General features: G+C 46.3%; 2 protein-coding genes across 3 annotated transcripts in view; one reads left to right on the forward strand and one right to left on the reverse strand.

Annotated features, from left to right (window-relative positions):
• Window positions 1–1,886: 1,886 nt before the first annotated feature.
• LOC116399147 (prostaglandin reductase 3) lies at window positions 1,887–7,118 on the reverse strand. Its single transcript, XM_031876068.1, has 2 exons — window positions 5,309–7,118; window positions 1,887–3,068 (listed from the first exon to the last, which is right to left on the reverse strand). The coding sequence occupies exons 1-2, from the start codon at window positions 5,590–5,592 to the stop codon at window positions 2,141–2,143; spliced, it is 1,212 nt and encodes a 403-aa protein (XP_031731928.1). The 5' UTR covers window positions 5,593–7,118; the 3' UTR covers window positions 1,887–2,140.
• Window positions 4,966–22,502, forward strand: part of LOC116399145 (teashirt homolog 1) — a 37,140-nt gene continuing 19,603 nt past the window's right edge. The window contains exons 1-2 of one of the 2 annotated variants that reach the window (XM_031876066.1): window positions 4,966–7,042; window positions 7,253–7,854. In XM_031876066.1, the coding sequence (XP_031731926.1) occupies window positions 7,815–7,854 (40 nt within the window). In that variant the 5' untranslated portion in view covers window positions 4,966–7,042; window positions 7,253–7,814. The remainder of the gene's footprint in view (window positions 7,043–7,252; window positions 7,855–22,502) is intronic. The other variant, XM_031876067.1, reaches the window with a different exon arrangement.

Below are 22,502 nucleotides of genomic sequence, written 5' to 3' on the forward strand. Positions count from 1 at the left end.
TTACGCTCCGCAGTCGCTTCAATACGTTGCCAGTTAGCAGCCTCCGACTTCAACACAATCCAATTAAATAAAGAGTGTTTGTCTCTCCAGGTTCCTGTGTTCTCTAATTGGGGCTGTGACTGCTCACTAATCAGCGGAGGTACAGGTAGGCCCTGGAGGACGCCGAGACGAGGCCTCTCCCGTTAATTGAAGAGATGCTAAACCTGGCCTCCTCTTCGCCGCACAACACGGATGCACATGGCGCTTCGAGCGCGCCAACTATCATCTAAACATCCTCGTGCATCATCACCGCCCCTCGCCCTTCCGTACGCGAGCTCGCTTTTGCTTAACGCCTGACTAAACAGCGGTGTGACAGAGGTGACTGCGATGATTTAACGATTAGCGTTTGTGCTGCCAGTGAGACAAACTCTGCGTTGGCTTCATTTCTTCTTTAATTGTGATATTCGTTAAATTCACAGCAAGTCACTCCAACTCAAAGTCATCTGCAGGCATGAATTTTTGAATATCGTGCGTCGGGCTAAAGGTCATGGTTATGTGCTAAAATGTACCAGACCTCTTATTGAAGTGAGTCCACTTTTTGATATTGTAGCTTTTGAGACATGTGAAAGGAAAATTGATTTAAATATATTGAAAAATGAGAAGAATGAATGTCCTGAGGTACTTTTATAAATGGATCATTTTTATGTTTAAGTTATAATCTAAAAAGTGATTGTTACTCTTCATAGTGGGTAGTTAATACATCTCACGACTTTTTCTATTTGGATAACAACCCCTAATATAAAACCCTGTGTGTGTATGTGAAACATCTTTTGACTTAAACATCAGTAATCACTGAGACTACATCTGAACGTGACCGCTGTCTTCGTGGACTTCCTACACTGTGGCTGCACACCGGCCTTGGCTTGGTGCGTTTCTGATTTCCTGCGCCGTCTGTTGAAGGTAGCAGCTTTGCATGCTGGGGTCACACCTGTAACGCATTTCACACTGGGTTATATTTCGAGTGGCCACTTGGATGAGGAAATAACATGTTCACAGTGCATGAACACTGCAGCCCTCGCTGCCAGGTAGGAACAGGTGTTTGTTTTAGGCTACGTTCAGCGCATTCATACAACGCAGCTCTTTCCTGATCCTGCCTTTTTAAGAAATCTTGGAAACCTTTCACCTATTGAGGCCTTTACTGTTGAAGTTAACACCCCCCCTCCCCCATTAAGTATTTTGTTACATGGTGAAAATCTTTGGGTTTTATGTAGAAATGATCCATCATGTGACTAAACTTCCAAACATATGTTGTGCTGCTTTGTTTCTTCTATCTAAAACTAAATTAAATACAAAAAATAAATGGAAATGAAAAAAAATAAATGTCAAAGGGCATTCCACAATGCATTCACTACAAGTGATTTTTCTTTACTTGCGGTGTGGAAACCTAATGGCATTTTCTAGTGCAACTCCTGGTTAGCTGAACTTTTTTTTTTTTTATTATGTGCAGCTTCGGGACATGTGAATGAAAAGATTGATTGTGTGAATGCTGTTTCTGTCAGCCACAAACAGGCGATGAAATAGCAAGCACACCTGGAGCACTCACTCTTGACAAGCACACACCAATGTAAGCCCCTATTAGAAAAACAATGAAGTCTATCATAAAACATTTATGGTAGATAAAGTGCCTGAGAGCGCTAAAAGCAAGCCCATTATGGCAGCTGGTCTAAATTAATTTTGGAGGTGGACTTGTACCAGACGGTGAACACACAATTTAAGAAACACTGTAAAAAATATTTTCCGGGATAGTGTGCCGTGTCTGATTTTTTTTTTTTTTTTTTTTTTTTAAAATCAGAATATTTGTGCAGTATGATCATTAATGCATTGTCATTAGTACATTTTCTGATTTGTTTTAGACTAATTTAAGTCTTGGAACAAACTGCTGAAAGCTCCCCTAAATAATAACAACACCTTCCTATTGCTTATAGTTTCCAAAACCAAAATAGCAGAAAATAAAAGTTGCTCATTATGTTTATTTGTGAAAGCATTAGATTAATTGAGGGTTATAGCAATCATTGTACAAAAATAAAGAAATTAATCTATTCAAAAATGAAAGCCCTAGATTTTCCCGTTTTCAATCATTTGATCATCATCATTAGTTAAATCAGAGCTTATTGCTAAGAGGGGGCGGGAACACTTCCACCACCACCTTGCCCAGGTTTTTCCCAGCATACATGTGGTCGACAGCCCGGAAGACTGACTCCAGGCCTACGAACCTCCCCTCCTGTGCCAAATCCCCATGATCCACCTCACACACTAGCTTCCCCTTGGCAAACATCTGCATCATGCTACCCAGAGCCTCCCTGTAGTCACTGATAAAGTGAGGCAGCATGAAGCCCCGAATGCTGGCCGACTTCTGCAGCAGCTTCACCGGCAGTGTTGCCCCTCTGAAATCCGGGATCCCCGATGCCGTCTGGTACCCGGAAATGAAGCCGATGACGATCAGCCGGCCCTTATTGGCCAAACTGTTCACGGCGACTTCTAAGACGCTGCCTCCGACGGACTCGTACACCACGTTTACGCCTTGTGGGTACTCCTTCCTCAGCGTCTTGGCCAGGTCCTCCGTGGTGTAGTTGATCGGCCTGTCGCAGCCGATGGATTTCAGGAAGCCGGCTTTCTCGTCGGACGAACAGGTCCCGATCACGTGACAACCGGCCTGTTTAGCGAACTGCACGGCAAACTGTCCCGTTCCTCCTGCTGCCGCCGTGACCAGGACCGTCTCCCCTTTGGCCAGGTCGCCCAGGCGCTTCAGGGCAATGTAGGCCGTGGCGCCGCTGACCAGCAGGGTGAGGAACTCCGGCCTCACCGCGGGGACGGGCATGCTTTCCTTGGCCGGCACCACCGTGTACTCGGCGAACGCGCCGCTGCCAAAGTAGGCCACGGCGTCGCCCACGGTGTAGCGGGAGCTGGCGCTGAGGCCAAGGCCGACGACCTCACCGATGCCCTCGAAGCCGACGTCGAAGGGGGGCTTCACCGAGGGGTCGTAGCGGCCTGCCGCGTAATTAATATCGGAGGCGTTGACTCCTGCAAAACTGCAATGTAAAAACAAACAAAAACAACAATAATTGTGGATTCAAGAGAATGAAAGTTAGGTGGTCATTAGTGCGCTATTTTCCAAAATTCTGTCTGAAGGTCAAGACTTCAGCTTCCTTCTCTCGACATTTCTGCACAGGGCACGAACACTCTGCTTTGTTTTGGCAATGACTCCCTTTTCTCTGGAAGAGCGGCCCGGCGCTGACGGGGAAAGGCTTGTATCACAAAACACATTGCATGATGTCATGATTCATCGTCTTCAGAGACACCCACAACAAACTGCACTTTTTAAAAATCTTAGATAGTCTTGCCTCAACACGGAGACGGCCGTTTTCATCTTACTTTGGAAACATGTTGGAAACAAATATGTGAGAAAGGAATGTATAAATAAATCATTTACTGTCTTTTAGAGCGGCGCATGCTGTGCCTCATTACTGTGCATGTCACATGTGTACTTTGAGCTCGCAGATAATGCGTCTGTGGTTTATAGATGGGCCACAGTGACACAAGAAACCTCGATTTGACTACTTTTTATCTTTAGAATCTGTTTCCTTTCAGGGAAATGTTTTCCATCAAAAAGGTACAACTCGTTCAACGTACACGGGTCTAATTTAAAATACACTTGAGTTTAAACAAATTCAAATAAAATGAGATTTGCGGGAATAAAGTGTGTTCACACATAAACCTCTGAAAAACCTTTGAATGTAGTAATGGCGATAAAATGATATAAAGTACACAAAATGATGTTATTGATACACACTAAATGAAATGTTTAGGCTTCATGGCCTCTATTCTAGATTTATAGCAAAACTGACAATGAAGTTTCTGGAAATGATTTGTTTTCATATGAAAAATAATTAGAAGACGATGTGTTATTGTGGACTCCAGTCCGAACGTCATAAATAGCTCCCCATGCAATCTGATAAGGCCTCGTGTCTTTCCTGTGCAGCCCGTGCATCTGTGTGCATTTAAAGTTTTACTCCTCCTCAGTAATCTAGGGACGCGGTTCAATGATGTAATCGGTAAAGTTTCATTTCTTACTGGTGATTTAATCCGCCTCTTTCGCTGCAGCCAAGATTGTTTCAATGATCAATTTCTCACTCTGAAATTCGTCATTCAACACTTTCGTATGTAACATTTCTCAAGCCTGCACTGATGCTGCGCAATACGGGATAAGTGGTTCTCCATTTGCACAAGTCCACAAACAGAAATATTTATTCTCCGTTAGTTAAATCATCTCCACCGTTCCCACGACGGCGGCGCCTCAGTATTACAGACAACAATGGTCAAAGGCCTTAGTTCACACACAACCGATCTCTGTCTTGCAAGGCAGTAAGACACTAATTATGTATTTATTTCATTGGCAGTAAAATACCACAATAAACCCTGAGGGGCATTTGTATGAGACCAATACAAAATCTAACATCAGGTTAGGCATACAAACAGTCGGTAATGTAGTGGTAAATCAAAATTAGGGGAAGATATTACATCCGGCTGGAATTAGAAAATAAAAAAACAAAAAACTGAAATGTTGCTCTTCAGAAAAAGAGAAGTAATGTATGTATTTCCCACCTGACACAAGCAAGTGTAGTTCAACACTATTCCTACAGTAATAATCCCTGAGTCTATATCAGGCGAACGGACTTCAGGGGGGGGGGGGGGGGGGGTGCACTCTTCCCGAACCGTGAATACAACGCTGGGATCTGCTGCTAATCAGAGAAATTATGGTGCAATACCCGCGCCATGTAACACTGCATCTCCTGCTCCATCATCTCCATCTCTTGATGCCAGTCTGACCCCCCCCCCCCCCCCCAAATGAGTTTCTGTTTGCTGTTTGGTGACGTAGTGAGACAGGAGGACTGAGAGAGAGAGGGGGGGAGAGAGAGAGAGAGAGAGAGAGATGCCGAGATGGATTGATAGACAAATGCAGAGAGGGGCGGAACTTGGAAATACAGTACAGCGCTTATTCCTCACGTATTTTGCCATCTCGTGATGATGATGATGATGATGATGGTGATCGCAGGTGCTGGACATGGGTGAATCAAGGTAAGCGGAGCCTCTTTGTACAACTTCTCGACATCAGCCTACTGTGATAGATCGACGTCACGTTACTGATCCACTAACGGACCCGTGACACGTTCCGGGTCACCTACTGCTATCCAGAGCGCGCGGGGGGCGAGACAGAGGGAGAAACACTTCGTGTCGGTTCTCTGCCCACCTTTCATAAACAACAACTTACCGATTTCTGACGAGCAAGTCCGCGTCCCCGGGGGTCGGAACCGCGACGGTTTGCACGGAAACGGCCTCCCTAAAATTAGGACTGAGCTTGTTCACGACCAGCTTTTTCATGCTGCTCGGTATGGAGGATCCCTTGAAATCCATGAAGTGTGCCGAGTAAGACATGTCTATGACGAAGCGCCGCGCGACCGGCCGAACTCCAGAAAGTGTGTCGGTGCCTCCGCTTCCGCCACCGAGCACCGATATTGCCCTCCGGATGTTTCTCACCAGCAGCAGGCTGGACATGGCTTCGCAATGGTACAAAGTTCACGGACGAACTTGACGTCGGCTACGTTCTTGGCAGCGATAAAGCCCGGCTACCATTAGCCCCCCCCCCACCCCCCTCGCTGCACATGCACCGCGTGCAGGCCGGGCTGAGCCGTGCTAAAAGACGCGCTTTCAAACAAAAAGAGAAGCCGCTGCGCTTTGTGGCATCGCTCTCTGGTTCTTCAGCAAAAACAAACTAAACAACAACATCACGCAGTATTTAGGATAGAAAACGTTGTGCTGGCGCAGCCTTGTTAGGTAGCGCAGCAGCGGCGCCGCAGACTTGTTGTCGGGAGTCCCTCCCCTTCCCGGACACGGCGCTCGCTTCCTAGTAAGGTGAAACAAATCAATCCTCGCCTCCGAACGTGTCCCCCTTAACCGCTTATTTCCTCCCACGAAACCGAGACCGACCCCGCCGAATCTCCCCAAAACATCCACGAATAGGCTTTACTAAACATAATCACACGAGGTGCTGCGCAGCTGCGCTTTTTTTTTTTTTTTTTTTTTTTTTTTTTATTTGAGGGGGGGGGCTGCTGCCGGAACATGTGTGTGTCCTCATGTACACCTGTAACCAAAGCCCGTACCAGCGACCTGCGAGAGGGTGTTTGCATCCCCTTGTCTGTACGTTTCACGCAGACGCGTTGCCACCTATTGACATCTGTCATTTTGGGGGAAAAATAGTCCATTCAAAGCATGTTACTATTAGGCTACCACAACATATGGGAGCATTGAACCCCCCAGTGGGAGACGAACTAGTGTCATTGCCATAAAATATGACATTTAATTTCATATACTAGTGGAGAACTTGTTGTGGTTCGCGATGCGTGTTCCTATAAGTTTGGTTTTAGTCCCCCCCCCTACCTGATAAGTTCCGGAAGGATCCGTTCTTTTGTCGGAGGTTTCTTTCTTTTTTTTTAAAGCAAAGGGAGAAGGAGAGAGAGGGAGAGAGAGGGGGAAAACAACACAATTAAAAAGATTGACAGGTAGGCTCCTCTGTCAGGGGTGACGCTCGTGGAGAGGGGAGGAGTAAAAATGTAGCAGGAAAAGCCACTCGATGCGTCTGTCTATCAGTTGAGACTGTCTGAAACAGCTTCTGGATCCACCGCGTTTCCATTTTTTTCTTATTTCTTTTCGGGAGACCTCGGATCACTGACTGGAGTTCCCCCCACCACCACCACCACCCTACCACTCTCCTCTTTTTTGCTCTTTTAAGAGACAAATATTTTAGTCCATGTCGATCTGATCTGCTGTTGGCGAAGCTTGGATGCGCCTGCGTCTTGTTTGTTTCCCCTCTCTCTCTCTCTCTCTCTCTCTCTCTCTCAAGTGATATCCTTCTCCACCGCATCAGCCACCCCTCCAAAAATAATAATAATTCTGTCTAAGATGCGATGAGATGAGCGGTGGAAATTATTTCCACGACTCCTGAAACGTAAGTAATACATACATGCGGGTCGTCTCATTTACAATTGTTATTTCAATGGGAGAGAAAGAGGGGAGGGAGGAAAAAGTCTCCGCCGGACTGGTGAGGCTGGATCCGGGCTGAGGTGGCGTGGTGGTGACGGGACTGACATTAACCCATCTAATGCCTGTTTGTCTATTCCCCCCCCTCCCCTCTCTCTCCCCCCTTTCTCTCTTTCAGGTCTCTGGCGAGAGAAGAGAAGGAAACACAAGGATACATTACTTGTCAGAGCTGTGCGCTGCGCTCACACGGGACGTATTTGTTTTGTTACCGCCAGAGTTTATTTATTTTTTAGTTTTGGTGTGCGTTAAAGGCGCAGCAAAGTATCGTCCCCCTCCAAACAGCACTGGAGATTAGCGAGATTTTTTTTTCCAGGGGGAGTGAACTGAAAACTTGGGTTTGAAGGTGCCTTCTCGCTGCCGATTTTTTTTTTTTTTTTTTTTTTTTTTTTGTAAACCCGTGCCACGAGAGACATGACGGAAGATGATCTTTGATGGCCATGAAGGTGTCAGGAGCTGGCCGAATCCCTTCGTAATTTTTCTGCTCATTCTCGAAGCCGAACAAGCTGTTAAGTCCAAAAGAGAGCAGGCACTTTGAAAAGAAGACATTTTCCAGCTCCGAGATCAAAACCCTTATTCCCCCCCCCACGAAAAAAAAGAGAACGGGATGATTTTTCAAAACTGACAGACTCGATTTGTTTGTAATCCCTGCATGAGAAGCACCGTGGAGAGCGACGGTCACTATGCCGAGGAGAAAGCAGCAAGAGCCGCGGCGATCAGCAGGTATAACCCGCCCCTTCATAACGACCATTTCCCACCACGGTAGCCAACTCGTTTTTATTCACAAGTGCCAAATGAAAATGTCTCCTTCCACACCGCATTGTTTGGTTGCGCTGCATGCTGAGATTTATTTCACTGTTTTGAATTATATTTGTTGTGTTATTAACACAGCGCGCGACTCAACGCATGACCCACAGTTGTGTTTAAAATGTGTCTTAATTTAGCGGAAAAAAGGGGACGCATAAATCTGCGCAATGCCACTTTGGGTTTTTTTTTTTTCTCTTATTCATCCTCCTTTGCCAGGAAAGTTCTCTTAAGAATGGTGAGATAAACTAAATGGCATGTTATGGGGATAAAAGGGAGCTTTTGAGGTTGAAGAGTGAGTAATGATGAATAATTGACTGGGAAAGAAGGGGGAGACAACTGGTGAGAGCCGTTTTTTTTTCTCCCCTCTTTCTTTCTGTTTTATTAGAGGATTGCCATCCTTGATTTGATGCGTGATTGATCGCCTGTCACGTGGCAGTCTTTGATCTATTCATCCCTGATAAACATCAATAAATCCTTCCACGAAGACAAGCATGCCTCTGGTAGGTTTAGCCACTCATACACACAACCCCTCCTGTTGTCTCAGCCAGAAACTAAAAAAAGCATTCAAAAAGTTGCACATTATGGTGGAAAATCACCTCGTTTTATTTTTTTAAGGACGGTGCTAAACGCAGATGAAAAAGGACGGTGTGTATGTTGAATAGATCACAGGAAAAATCTACCCAAACACTCTTTTTGAAAAAAAATTAGAATCAGGTGTTTGCGTATGCCCTTTCCTTAATGGAGATAAATGCTGAGGTTTTCTTTGCACGTTCCCATTCCAAATTCACCCCACACTCGCTGTAAGAATCAGCTCAGTGATGAAATCAATATCCACTGCTGGAGGGGAGTATATAATGTTTGCAATGTGACCAACTGATAAAACCGGGTCTTGGCAGAGGACCGACAAGGTTGACTTCTAGTGGTTTGGATTTGGACTCCCCCTTTTCTCCCCTCGTCTCCCTGCAGCCTTTAAACAAATGTAAATGAGTGACAGGGGTTTCTACCTCTGTGCTAATGAGGCCGAGCCTTTGAAGTTGGGCATTAACAACTGGAGTGAACAAAAGACAGTTACAGAATTTTAAAGAGATTTTGAAATATGAGGTGCAAAGCGGGTCGAACAGGAGGGCCAGCCGACGAAGACTTTGAACTCAGCAGGTTTTTTATCATCTTAAGCAGGGAGCTGGTGAAGGTGGTGAGGATGAGAAGGGAGTGTATAGGACGGAGAACATTCAACCGGTGCTCGCTGTCGACTTCTTTCTTTCTCGCTTGCCTTTCCAGTGAAGCACTTTTCACACAATGTCGGGCCTGCACCGCGAAAAAGAGGATGTAGATATCGAGCCTTGCTTTACCTTTCTGAGTGTGTGTGTGTGTGTGTGTGTGTGTGTGTGTGTGTGTGTGTGAGTGAGTTTCGTTTGTCGTTTTGGCGAAATAGCCCACTGTAAATGGTCGGCCATGGTGGCAGCAAAGCGACTCTTGTTAGGTTTCTGCATGTAGATGGAGGCATGAAAACATGACATCGCTGTGACCCCTCCCTTTACTCACCACACACACACACACACACACACACACACACACACCATTGATCCATTAGACTGTCCACTGAGTGCCATGCGCATCATGGGTTGTAATGGTCAATCACAGCTTGGCAGACGGGATGTTTTCCATTCTCCCATGAACATGACAGTCGGTCAGAGATAACACCCTCCACCCCACGCTCCCAGTAGCAACAAATAACGAACACACACACACGCTAGGCTAGCCCGATGCTCCACTGGGAGCTGGTACTGACCTGTGGCTTCAGAGAGGAAAATTGTTCATGGTGGGACTGAGCATGGAAATCAAAGCTCAGACAATTAAAACACTAGCAGACTTGTCTTTTCTTTTCTCTCTCTCTCTCTCTCTCTCTCTCTCTCTCTCTCTCTCTCTCTCTCTCTCTCTCTGTCACCCCGTACCTATTTTGGAGAATATTGTTTATTATGTAATGTCTATTTTAGTGTTTTCACGGCCAAATCTGGCATTAAATATTCCACAGCATCAGAAATGGTGAAAGGCATAATTGTGGGTTTTTTTTTACCATCAGTTGTACACATTTTATTTTCCTATAATGCAGGCAGCTTATAATTAAATGTCTTGCATGGTCTTGAAGCAACAACTAGATTATTGTTTTCCTTATTCTCCTCTAAATTTACAAATTTAGAGGGTATTTTTTTAGGGCAAGTGTTTCTGATTCTGATTTTGACACATAATTTAATTTCTCAAACAAACATTTTCAAACACAATTTCCTCAAGTACTATTGTGAAGCTTGTGTGTGTGTATGTGGTGTTAAGATCCACAGAAAATGGCCAAGACACAAGGATTTTTTTTTTTTTTTACAAAACATATGTAGCTGTCATTACACTTCATAAAAATACACAATAGTTTTTATTTAAGAATCTATGTTCAGAAATCCGAGTAGTGGAGCTGAGATGGAAAGAAACCAGAGAGTGAGTTTAAAGTACATGTACATTTCTCTCTTTCCTCTGTGCATTTTTATTGTGCACAGATGCATGTTCCTGTGTGTGTTATTACACTTGTAGCCTCACCTCATCATTAAACGACTCGATTTAAGAGTGGGGGGGCAGGAAGGAAGGCAGCGACAATAAAAAAGACAGAACGGAGTGACGTCGTCTTTCATCCGAGGCAGGCTCAGATAGCCTTACAGGAGGAAGACGAGGAGGAAGAGCAGATAAGATAGTCGCTCTTATTTCTGTGGAGCACGATGGTTAATTATAAGAAAAGACGTGTGTGTGTGTGTGTGTGTGTGTGTGTGTGTGTGTGTGTGTGTGTGCGGGTGGGGGGGTGGGGTTAGGTTGCTTCCCGTTGGCTTCATTAGAGAGGGCCCTAATTATCTGTGGAGCTGATGGATTTGTGACAGGCCCTAACGATTAATGCTGACAAATTCAGTAAGGTGTCAAGTCCGCAGCTGCCTTGATGTAATCAAGTTGATATTATACAGTCCCCATAGCCCCTAGTGCAGCACCAACTCAATTTGCCTCTGCAGGTGACAAATGGACTTTGCTACCTGACTAATCACGTCAGGAGACAATGCCAGTTAATGACCTCAGTAAGCCCCCGCCCTCGCCCCCACCACTCTTCTAACCTTGTAATAAGGCCGGCCAGACCAGCGGCAGCGCACCGCAACCTTTCCCTCTGTTCTCTCATTCCTTCAATTACAGAGGTTTTCTGTTTGCGTCGAGCTAGCAGTGCATCCTCTTTAACTTTTTCTCTTTTTTTTCGGCTGGGATGTGAGGGTGGAAATGTTTCGACTGTTGCGAGAGATTTATTTATTTTCATATTAATGACACAGCTCGGGCCTGTTCTAACCATTTGATGTATCAGCACTCCGAAGTAATCCCAGGGAGCGTTTAATAAAAAAATGTGGACGTTCAAGTTGAAGTTTTTACACTTTTGCATGTGTTGCCGCCCTGCTAGTAAATCACCGCCACATCATAACACGGTCTCGTCGTACTTTGGCCGAACGTCCTCCCAACTCGGTGCCGGAGCCGCCTCGCTGAAGGCCTGCAGTTTATATCCGAGCTGGAGAATCACAGTACCCGGGGATTAATGATTTTGCATGCCCGGGGTGGCTAAGATTACACAGCGACCTTTGTGCTCTTACTTGACGATGCTGTTATGTGATATTCTCCCCTCAAAATAATCAGTATGCTGAGATTTATGTGCCCCCCCCCCCCCCCCACTACCACCACCACCCTTCTGTCCACACCAGCGTCCTGAGCAGTGCAGCAGTGTACCCACTAGGAGGTTTTGTTTTTTTTTCACTTTTAATGTTGCCAGATTTTAATCCCCCCCCTCCTTCCTGAGAATTAGAACAGTCTTGTTTTGATCAACAAAAAAAGGAGTTGATTTTCAGTAAAGGAACTAGTGTCTTGTGGCCTGAAAGTTGGAGCGGGCTTATAACTTCGGATGGCTTAAAGGCTCCACGGCTTCTGAGAAATGAGAAGTTTATGTTAGAAGTCAGTGTGTGTGTGTGTGTGTGTGTTTATGTGTGTGTGAGTTGGAGAGAGGGTGGTGGGGGGGGGGTAGAGACAGATGAAAAGAGCGCGTGTGTGTGTCTGTGTTTGTAGTTTAGCACTGACCGGTGTTAGTTTTCCTGGAATGAATAACTTGAACGAGTGTAACGGTAACTGCGCACGTTAGTCATCCTCCTTAGCAGGGCCTGCCTTCAGATCCCCTCCTCGGAGCGCCAAAAACAACCTCTAGCAGCAGCTCCACATATCTCTCACTTCTGACCGTCATATCTGTTCCGCTCTCCCGATCAAAACGAGGGGTATCAGACAGAGCAGGAACACGTATTGATCCGCAGCGGCCACTTTTATCCCCCTCCTTCAGTTGTGCTCTGTGTTTCCTAGGGCATTTCCCTTTAGCGTGTGCGTGTGTGTGTTTGGCGGTCGGACTCGGCTAGAGGTTACGCTAATTGGAGCGGTGGTGTCGTTAGCAGGTGGCATCGATCGACCTCGTCGATAGCCACTTTTGCTCCTGCGCCACCCTCTGAAACTATTAGTTAAATTGACATCAGGGATTTGAGGCAGTCAAAGGTCAAACATGCTCAGCTCGCTCCTCTAATGCCTCGAGTCGCCACAAGTGCCCCTGTGTTTGTGTGCGTGTGCTGTTAGTTTCCCAGTTACTTGCATTCACTACGTTTATTATCCTGGCAAATCCTTACATTCATATTTTATAAAACCGCTTCAAGATCCACATGAGATGTTTTTTCTTAGTATTGATAATCAGTCAATACGTAATATAATCAAATGGAAGGTATTAGCAAGGTTTAAACACCATGCGTTAAGCTTTATCTGTTCACGAAGATAAGGATATATTTCACACCATAACGATATTACTCTGCTTGTGTCTTTCTTTTTCTTTCTTTGTGATTCTTTCCGGGACATTCTCAACTAAAGCTGCCCTCAGGGCACGCTGCTACCATCACTAGCAGTGTTTTGCCCTCGCTGCTCTTTATACACACACACACACACACACACACACACACCGTCAACCTCTAAACACAGACAGTCAGACTGACAGACAGATACACACACACACACACACACACACACACACGCACCTACACTTAATGCTTAAGTGCAGCCAGCATGTCTCTGTGGGAGGTCATAATGGAGGTGGCTTAGTATGATGGGAAATCATATCATTAAAGCAGCCAGATGTGCTTTGTTGCCTGCCTTGCAGCACATAAAAACAGCAGCAAGTCATGGGATCCAAAAAAAGAAGAAGGAAAAAAAATCCAAGTCTGAGAAAATCAAGTCTGAAACAGATAGAAAGCAGCCCTCTGGGACTGGGCTGACAAGCAGTCTTACTCCTGACTGCCATAGAAAAACAATTTCCCCAAATAAATAATTTTTGTTCTCATTTTTCAATGTTCCAGCAGCATAACAAACTGTTATCTTTTTTTTTTTTTTACTTTGGTGTAATTCAGATTGGACTCAAAGCTTTGATGAACGGAGGTTATCAGCTCTTTGTTAAGTGTGCTTAATTACTATGTAATATGTGTGTTGTGCTGAGTAATTACATTTTGTTAAGGCTCCACAGTGGAGATGTAAGGCTTAAGAGCTCATTAATGAGAAATTGTTCATATGTTGTTTTATTTATTTTTTCTTCTTCTATTTTTTTTGCTCCGGCTCATAATTTGAGACATGAGGAAGATAAGAGGGGAAGCGTTCAAGAGAAGTAGTCGTGCAACATTTAGGGCACAAAAATTGACATCTCAAATTTTCTTAAGTAAAGTATTACATTTGTCGAGGGTAAATTTGCTCTCTTGATCAGTGCCGTGCCTCCTCGAGAGGCTATGGGAAAGTCTGCTAGAGCCAAATTTAACATGTTACTTCTATCAATAAAAGATGAGCAATTACAGAATATTTTGTCTAATAAGTATTTGAATTCCTCGGCGCAGGAAAAAAAAAACATGTAGCTTACCCACTCATTACATCAGTTAGCAGGGGGAGTGAGAGGCAGCTCTTTGATGCCAACAAACAAACAAGACAAATGAGATGGGCCCACTACAGAAGAGCAAAAAGCCCTATCCAGGGACACCCAACCCCTGCTCACTCCTCCCTCTCCTCCATCTCCTCCTCTTTACTTCTTTACCTCCCTCGCTCTCCGTCTCTTTCACGTACCTCTCATCTCTCTCCTCTCTCATTTCTTGCTCTTTTCCCCTCTCCAGCATGTTTCTCATCTCACTTCTTCTTCTCTCTCCTCTGGATAAATAACCGTTCTTTGCCACTCAAAAGCCAAAGAGAGAAGAGAGAGAAGTGCTGGTGGTAGAGGAGGGAGGGAGGGAGGGAGGGAGGGAGGGAGGGGGGATTTATTTTTAAGTCTGTGCTCCTTTCTTTCCCCAGCCGGTTGTACCTCATCGGACAATGTTAGGTGGGGATCGTCGGGGAAATGAAAGTCTGAAAGGGAAACAAATGAGGGAACGGGTGAAAGACTTTAAGTGTGCATTCTTTTTTTTTTTGAGCCAAATACTTAATCACTTCAACATGGTTTGAATGCGCAGAGCAATGTAATGAAATAGGTCTGTTTTGGCTTTGGCCATGAAGGAAGACAGGAAGAGGAGATGCTCGATGATGGCAGCGGGCGCCAATGTTTAGTCCAACAGCAGCATCGAAGAAGATGGTGTTAGTAGGTGGGGGTCTATGTGGGTGGACGGATGGCAATGGATGGGGGGGGGGGCAGCTTTTAGGACGGGTATTAGAGCTGACAGATGAACGGGACGATGGACAAATTCTCCTGCAACAGCTGTGACTGCCGCCATTATGCTGACAGGTGTCAATTAAGAATTACTGCCCGGCCGGCCGAATGCCCCTCCCAACTCACACACACGTCCCTGCATCCATACCCCCCCAACCCTCCCACCCGCTTGTCCAGCTGTCGGCGTGCCAGCGAAATAACACTTTACCCTTGCCAGTGTTGGCAGAGGCCCTGCAGCCGGTTCTCTTCCCCCTTTCGAAACGGCAGCGTAGAGGCTCGCTCATCGATAGCTCGGTGTGTTAGCGATCATGGTGATGTGTCCGTAGGTGGACGGGTGGACGGGTTGTCCAACTTTGTCCATTTGTAGCTTCACAAACTGTGATCTACTGTTTGAATCTGTCTCTCCGGAGAGTTGCGATGACGCACATATTGGTAAAATGCTGATTTAACTTCAGTGTGCGACCCTTCCATTGGATTGTTTCTGCCTTTTAAGTAACCCTCAGTTCTGAAGATTTAGATCAGTCAGCGATGTGGTGTTTTGCTCCATTCTACAGGTTAAAAAAAGCCCCGTCGTCACACCCCTAGTCCGGGTGCATTTGTGCACAGTGTGTGGTGTTGTGTTCACTTTTTGCAAAACAGCGGCTGCAGAGTGATTGTGATTCCCTGGATCCTCTGTTACTCACGCTGTTGGCTAATAGAGGGCCACTTTTAGTCCACATTGTAAAGTGGGGAGTCGAGGTCAATGAGTGAGAAAATGAACAGTTGCCATTGCCCATCTCGAAGGCTCCCTTCCAGTAAACCCGCTGGCTGACAAACACATTTTGGGGTCGGCAGGCTTCTGGCTTTGCAGCGAGGAAAAAAAAAAAGAAAGAAGGAAATTCATGCGTGTGTGTTCTCCATTTGACATATTTTCTCAATTTTTCGGGGTTTAAATCAGTGCGGTGGCATGCAGTTTAATTTCCCCTTTAATTATTAGAATGTAATAGAAAGCATCATGTGTATGAGACTACGATTCAGTTGGCCAAAGTGTGTGAGTAATAAAGCGGGAGACATACTGTAAAGATTAGTGCTACATACCTTTTATTTCTACTTATACACCATATAATTTACCCTTACATGCACATGAGTTTCTATGAATTTTAAAGTTATTACATGCTCATGCGCTACGCTGTTGACACTGTGTAGTTATTACTCGGTTTCCGTAATAAATGCCGCTTTCTGTGGCGGTGCAGGATAAACATGAGAGGCTTCAATCGGCAGAGAGTAGGAAGCAAAAACAGCAACGCGGAGAAAGCAACATGAGAGCGAGCGCAGAAGGCTCCCCAGGAATACACAGATGGATTTGCATGTTCACTTGGGAGTTACAGTTTTGGATTTCCTCCCTAGAAATCGTTTGCCACAGAAAATAACCGGGGAAGATAATATCAGTGTTATTTCGCTACTCCTGCTTTATTTGCATTCCTCTTGTTTTAAATAAGGCAACCCCTCGGAGTGCAATTCGTTTTTTTTTTCTTCCGAAGCTTCATTCCGCATCACCTTTCTTTTCCTGTTCTGTTCTTTTACTTCTCAACCTCTTCTCCCTCTTTCTCTATTTAATTCTTTCTTCAGGCCTAGCTCCTCTCTTCTGTCTCACACTGGCACTAGACCGCTCCGAGCGATTATCAAACCTGAGAATATTTTCCATCCACATGCAAATCACCCACCATGCTCTCTTATCACCCCCCCCCCCCCCCCCCCCCCCCCCCAAGCCAGCCAGCCCAAACGGTTGTGTGTAATCAAAGTAAACGGCAGCTAAAGCTAAAAGGGAAACGCTCTTTGTGGAGATAGATGGAGGGATTAAATATTAACCGGATGCGGCTGACTTAAGGCAAGTGTTTTACATAGCTGCTCCCGCCGCGGATGCCGCGCATTGATCCCCTCGCCCTGGCGCCTTTACTTGTTCGGCTGCCTGCCGTTAATTTTTCACCATCGTTTCACCGGCCGGGCCTTTAGAACGGAGGGAGGGAGAGGGGAGGCCAATGAATGGTTCACCCATCCGCCACTGCCCCTCCCCGTGCCTTTAACGGGGGCAGGTGAGATGGATGATAGCAATTTGAAATTTTGTTTGTGCGTGTGATCATGGAGATTGTTTTTGGTATTACCATGGTGTAACAATTCCAGTGATTAATTGAGGTGAATGCTCGACTAGGATCGGAGAAATTGGGGTAAATGGGTGGTTGCCGGTTCTGCACCTTCCTCCTCCTTGACTTGTGAATGTTGTGTTTATCGGTTGACCTTGGAGTCCAACACTGCTGCCTTCTTACACACACACACACACACACACACACACACACACATACAACAACACACTCCCAGGAGCCTGCTTCCACAGACACAGTGCCCCTCTTGTCATATCACTTCCTTCGTACCTCGTTCTTCCTCTCCTCCAGCTGTGATTAAAAGAGAAAAAATCAAACCTGCTCACACCGAAAAGGAGACTAAACAAAAACAAAATGGCTACAGTGGCTACACTGTTCATGTCGATGGACATTAGCGGTGGGAATGCTCGTCCAGCGGCGGCGGCGCTGCGTGTCCTCAATGTGTTTGTTGTCTACATGTGTATAGCGATATCCTGTGGGTCACAGAGGCAGCTTGTTAACAGGGGTGGGGGGGCTCATACCAATGGTGCCCCCCCTCCCCCCTTCTAACCACACTCACATTCACACAGTTGTTGCACTGGTGCATGCTGACAGCATTGTGAAGGCCTCCTGGCATTTATAAATGCAGTGTTCGGTCCTGCAGCAGTGCTCTAGCCTGCAGTCAGACATGGCCACCGCTCATCACTCACTCCTAATGATGCCTTGTTTTCCCGCCCCCCTCCCCTCATGCCCCTCCCCCCTTATACTGGCCAGAGTGCACATCTGAAGGGGTCGAAGGCAGGTCGTGACCCCCAGGTGGTCGCAGTGCAGGCTATTGCTGCCTTTCTTTACGTGCTTTGGTTTGATCTCTTCCTCTCTCTCTCTGGCTCAGTTTCTCTCTTCCTCGGCCGACATTACATTCGATTTCAAATACACTCAATTCTGTTACAGCGGGTATCAATGTTTTGGTGCTGGGAGGTGCAAATAGCTTATATTTATAATGTTGCATGGTGTTAATTTGGCAATTTTCACGCCTCCAAAATTCCAAATATTTTCTGTTTGAACCAGAATTACATGATACTAAAACGCTCTAAGCCAATAAGCCAATAATAATAGCAACGATATTAATAATGCCACTAAAATATTGTCGCCTTGTTGTTCAATCCAAGCAGAATGCATCACTATTATAAACAGCTGAAAGAGCTTACCTTAGACAACAGTGTAGTCCATCCATCATAATAGACCCGTGGGTCACCTTTTAATAAATGATAAATATTGGGGAGCACATGTATTAATACGTCTGACCGTACTCTTTCTTTTCCTTCTTTTGTCTCTTGGATTCTCACCAACTTCTCCTTCCTTTTCATGCTATTTTCCTTTTTTTCTCTGCTCCCTGTGTCTTTCTGTGTCTCTCGCTCTTTTGCTCTCCTTTAGTCAAAGTAGCCCTGGTCCCCATAGCAACACATAGTGAACTCTTACTCATTAGTGTGTGTGTGCAGCCCTGCTGAATGGCCTGGATCCTGTTCCTCATTCCTGTGATTTCATACCAACACATCCATCACCTCATCGGGATTCTACCGGGCTGCACTGAGTAAACCGCCGGCGGTGATATTTGGACATTTGCTTGATTCCAAATCGATGTGTGTGTGTGTGTGTGTGTGTGTGTGTGTATGTGAGATCACATAAAGATTGAGAGGCGACACTGGGAAACGTCCCTCCGTCACGCCTGACTCACGCTCGGCTGTTTTTTTTTTGGCCGTTAAATCTCTAGAGCGCTGATAACAGGTCAGCCGTAGAGAGAGAAACGAGAGGGAGGAGGGGGTGTGGAGAGAGGGAGAGAGAGAGAGGGTAGAGTGAGGAAGTGAAAGAGCCAGGATATGATTAGAGAGAGAGAGAGAGTAAGAAAGTGTGTATGCTGACGAAGAAAAAAGGGAAAGAGAGAGATTGGTCTTCTCTGTGCTGGCTCACCCATTGCGTGGGCGGCGCATGGAGTGGAGGGGTCAATGGGATGCCGTGATAGGCTAATCTGCCAGGAAGGGAGGGTTAGGGCAGGCCTCGCGGGAGCAGCTCATTGGCTAGATTCATTTGCCCTGTGAAATAAAATCTCATCGCGTCTTTGTTTTCGGTTTTTTTTCCCACCGTCTGAAGATTGATAGTGCGGGTATTTGCTCTGAAATCTCTTTTCGAGTGTGAATATGTATCTGCCTGCATCTGTACAGTATGTGCCCGCGTAAGTGTGAGTGCGTGTGCGTGGAGCATTCTTTCATGAGTTCATCCCAGTTCCTGTGGGAGTGTGTGTGTGTACGCACAATGTTTCCAGAGTTGTGTGTGCCTGTCCTCCAGTCAGACACATGGATGACAGATGACCCAGTGGGAGACACCAGCCATCCTGCCCAACCGGAATCTCTCCCCCCCTCGCCCCCTATCCACCTGCCCCCTCCCCCTGCCTACTTAAAAAGTGCATACTTTGTTTACTTCCTCGGCTTTTAGCCATAAATCCTGGATCCACCTCCAAGGTGGCGTTGCCCCCTTTTTCCTCGGGTTACGGCTTTGTACACCATCATAATAGCTGTGTCACTGTGAGTGTGTGTGTGTGTGTGTGTGTGTGTACGACAGAACAAACCAGCCGCAACCTGGCTGCGTGCATGCCTGTCTATCGCTGTAAGGGTGGGGCGGGGTGGAGGAGGTGGGCGCTTACTGAACCAGAGGAAACCTAAATCCTCATATAAAAAGGCCATGCACTCAGCCTGGGCCGAGGGAAGGAGGGAGAGAGGAAGAAGGGAAGAGAGAGGGAGACAGAAACGGAGGGGGGGAGAGAGAGAAGGGAAAAAAGTTGATTTCCTTTTTCAGCAGAGCCATACATCACAGGGCCTCCCAGCTGCAGTGTCACAAGCTGACAGAATGACATGTGTCATTTATCAAAGGGGCCAGGCGGGGGCCTTGGGAAACGTGCACCACAAAGCCTGAGAGAGTTCATTCCAACGCTCAACCCTCCCTCCTTCCCTCGCTCCCTCCCTCCCTCATCTCTACTCCCTCAGCCCGCCCCCGCCGCTCACTCTCCTCCTCGTTTTCTCTCCTCCCGGCCCGCCCCCACCACCCCTCTGACCACCTCCACCCTCCCTGCTCGCTTTGCCTGGTGCCAAAAAAAGGGCTCTGTAATGTTTTCTGTCTTCCCTGTACTCACACACCGCCGCTGTGTGTGTGTGTGTGTGTAGTGTGTTTATGTATGCGGTGTTGCTCCACTGAATGCAGGCGCTTGCTGTACATGAAAGCCAAAGCCAGTTTGTGTTTTAAAGAAAAATCTGAAAGAATAAATCACATTAAGAAAGCATTTAAATTACTTCAAGCTAACACTTCAACAACCTACACAGAATTTTTTGATACAGTCATTCATGAATTCATCAGTGAATCACGGCATTAATAACACTTTAGTCCAAACGTTTTGGTGCTTTTACCTTGCCACTTGGATTAGTGAATTGACATTTGTGTGTGTGTGTGTGTGTGTGTGTGTTGTGCTCCTCATAGGTAATAGGTTGTCTTGCTGTTGCTGATCTGGGTGAACTGGTTTAAATTATTATTGTAACCATATAAAGTACAGTGGTTAGCACTCTCCCCTTATTGTTCTTTACTTAGTTTGCTATCACTTTTATACATTTGATCTCCTCGTGGCCTGGAAACACGCACACACACACACATTATACCTGCTACTGAAGAGTTGTTTGACAGAGAGATTACAGCTTTCCCCTCAGTCGGAGGTCTGCAGGGTCACGGCACTGAACACTCGGGGCCCGTTTAAGAAACGCATTACGTTGCAGAACAGCTTGTACGTAGGAACGCCTGTTGTAACCGATGTGTCGGTTACAATGGCAAACTGTGTCAGTCCTGTCATGGCATGCCTATCCGCAACTTTTTTTGTTTGGATGTCTTACCTCGCCGCACGCACTCCATTTCCAGCTTCCTCTCATCCATCATCGGCTCACCTTTCATCCGAACCCCCTCGTCCACCCCCACTGTTGGCCCCTGCTGGGGCTAACTCTATCCCAGCCACTTGCAGAATCAATAAACCCTCTCACCTGGGTGCCCTTCCCCGCCTCCACCATGGCCAGATTAGACTTTTAAGAACACTGTAATCTGCCTCTTGGCCTGTGTTTAGTGGCAGTAAAGAAGGCCTTGTTTGTCCGCCTCGTGGCGACTTCTTATTTTGTAGCGCTTTACTTTTGAGCAAGTGCAACCAAATTAGAAGAGATCGAGTCAAATCGGCATGAATTTATTGTGAAATATATCTGAAAAAAATCATGTAATTCCAGACCAGTGTACTGCACTGCACATCTTATCACGTTGAATAAATACAAGTTTTATATCTTTTAAAATCAAGTTAACACAGCCAGGTTGTAATGGCAAGGACATTTCTAATACCTAAACAGTATGTTGCCAGCGCGGCTGAAAAACTTTGGGTGAATATCACTGTTTAATAATAAAAAATCCAACTCGGGGCAGCACGAGGTGGCGGGCAGACAGAGATGGAGAGAGTGAGTGAGGGGAAAAGGAGAAAAAAAGAGGTAGTGGGGGAGACCTCCTGACAGTGTAATGTTTCCTTGCTTTGTCTGCGGGGGTTAAAAGACGTGGTACATCATTAAGAAGAATATTCAGTGGCCGTGTCACTGAGGGGTGACCCGTCTAACAGGTTCACGGATAGTTCACTCTTGAACCCCCCCCCCAGCCCACTAAATACCTCCCCGCCCCCCTCCTCCATGAACACAGCCATGGTTTGAGTTCAGGGCGGAGAGTTTCAGTCACAGTGGCCATTTTGATATCTTTGTTTTCCTTTTTTTTTTTTTTCTTCTCCTGTTGAGTAAATGCTCTTGAGCAGTAAAAGCTTTTCATTGATTGTAACGGGCAGCCAAGTTTAGCCAAAGCACAATGAAACAAGCACTTTCACACAGTCCTGCCGTCGCTCCGCAGCACAATTTCTGGCACTCGGGCACAACTCGGCTCATGCTGACGCTAAACGTACGTTGCACAGTGTTTATAGGGTGCTCGAGAATGAGAGAAGTAGAGCTCCGAGATGCAGAGAAACCAGGCTCTATTTCTTCCCACCTCTCCCATTCAGCTCCTCTTTGTGTGTCCCTCCTCTGTCCTCCATGGGCATTTTGGTGTGTCTACGTGCGAGTGTGTGTGTGAGTGTGTGTCAGGGAGATGGGGGACCGGGAAGACGGCCCCTTTTCATTTGTCTTCATAAGCCTCATTTATTTTTGCAGCCAGATGTGAGCTGACAGACATCACTCAGTGCCCCACAACCCCCCCACCCCCCACCCCCCCCAACTACCCCTTCCTTTCTCCATCGGCACCCTTGAGCCCCTCTCTCCCCGTACGGCGCCCTACTAGGAGGTCAGACGAGCACCCCTCTACCACTCCCCTAGCCCCCCCCCCATTACCCCCACAGTCAGCATTACAGAAGATGGATGTGTCTTTAAAGCAGAGATTGATTGTGGATATCAGAGTTATGGCGCCATTCATCACGGCCGATATTATTCAGACGAGTGGGATTGAACAAGGAGGTGGGACTCCTGAGCCCATGTGGGTGGGTTCTGGAAGGGGGGGCAGCGTGGAGGAACTTTAATAGATTGTAGATGAGAGTGTGTGTGTGTGTGTGTGTGTGTGTGTGTGTGTGTGTGTGTGTGTGT

Source organism: Anarrhichthys ocellatus, unplaced genomic scaffold, assembly GCF_004355925.1.
Source record: "Anarrhichthys ocellatus isolate YVR2014 unplaced genomic scaffold, GSC_Weel_1.0 scaffold103, whole genome shotgun sequence".
Classification (NCBI taxonomy): domain Eukaryota; kingdom Metazoa; phylum Chordata; class Actinopteri; order Perciformes; family Anarhichadidae; genus Anarrhichthys; species Anarrhichthys ocellatus.

Coding starts and splice junctions, on each gene's coding strand:
- LOC116399147 (XM_031876068.1), bottom strand. CDS start 5,592: ATGTCCAGCCTGCTGCTGGTGAGAAACATCCGGAGGGCAATATCGGTG. Junction 3,069..5,308: donor GACTTGCTCGTCAGAAATCG/GTAAGTTGTTGT, acceptor TTTACATTGCAG/TTTTGCAGGAGTCAACGCCT.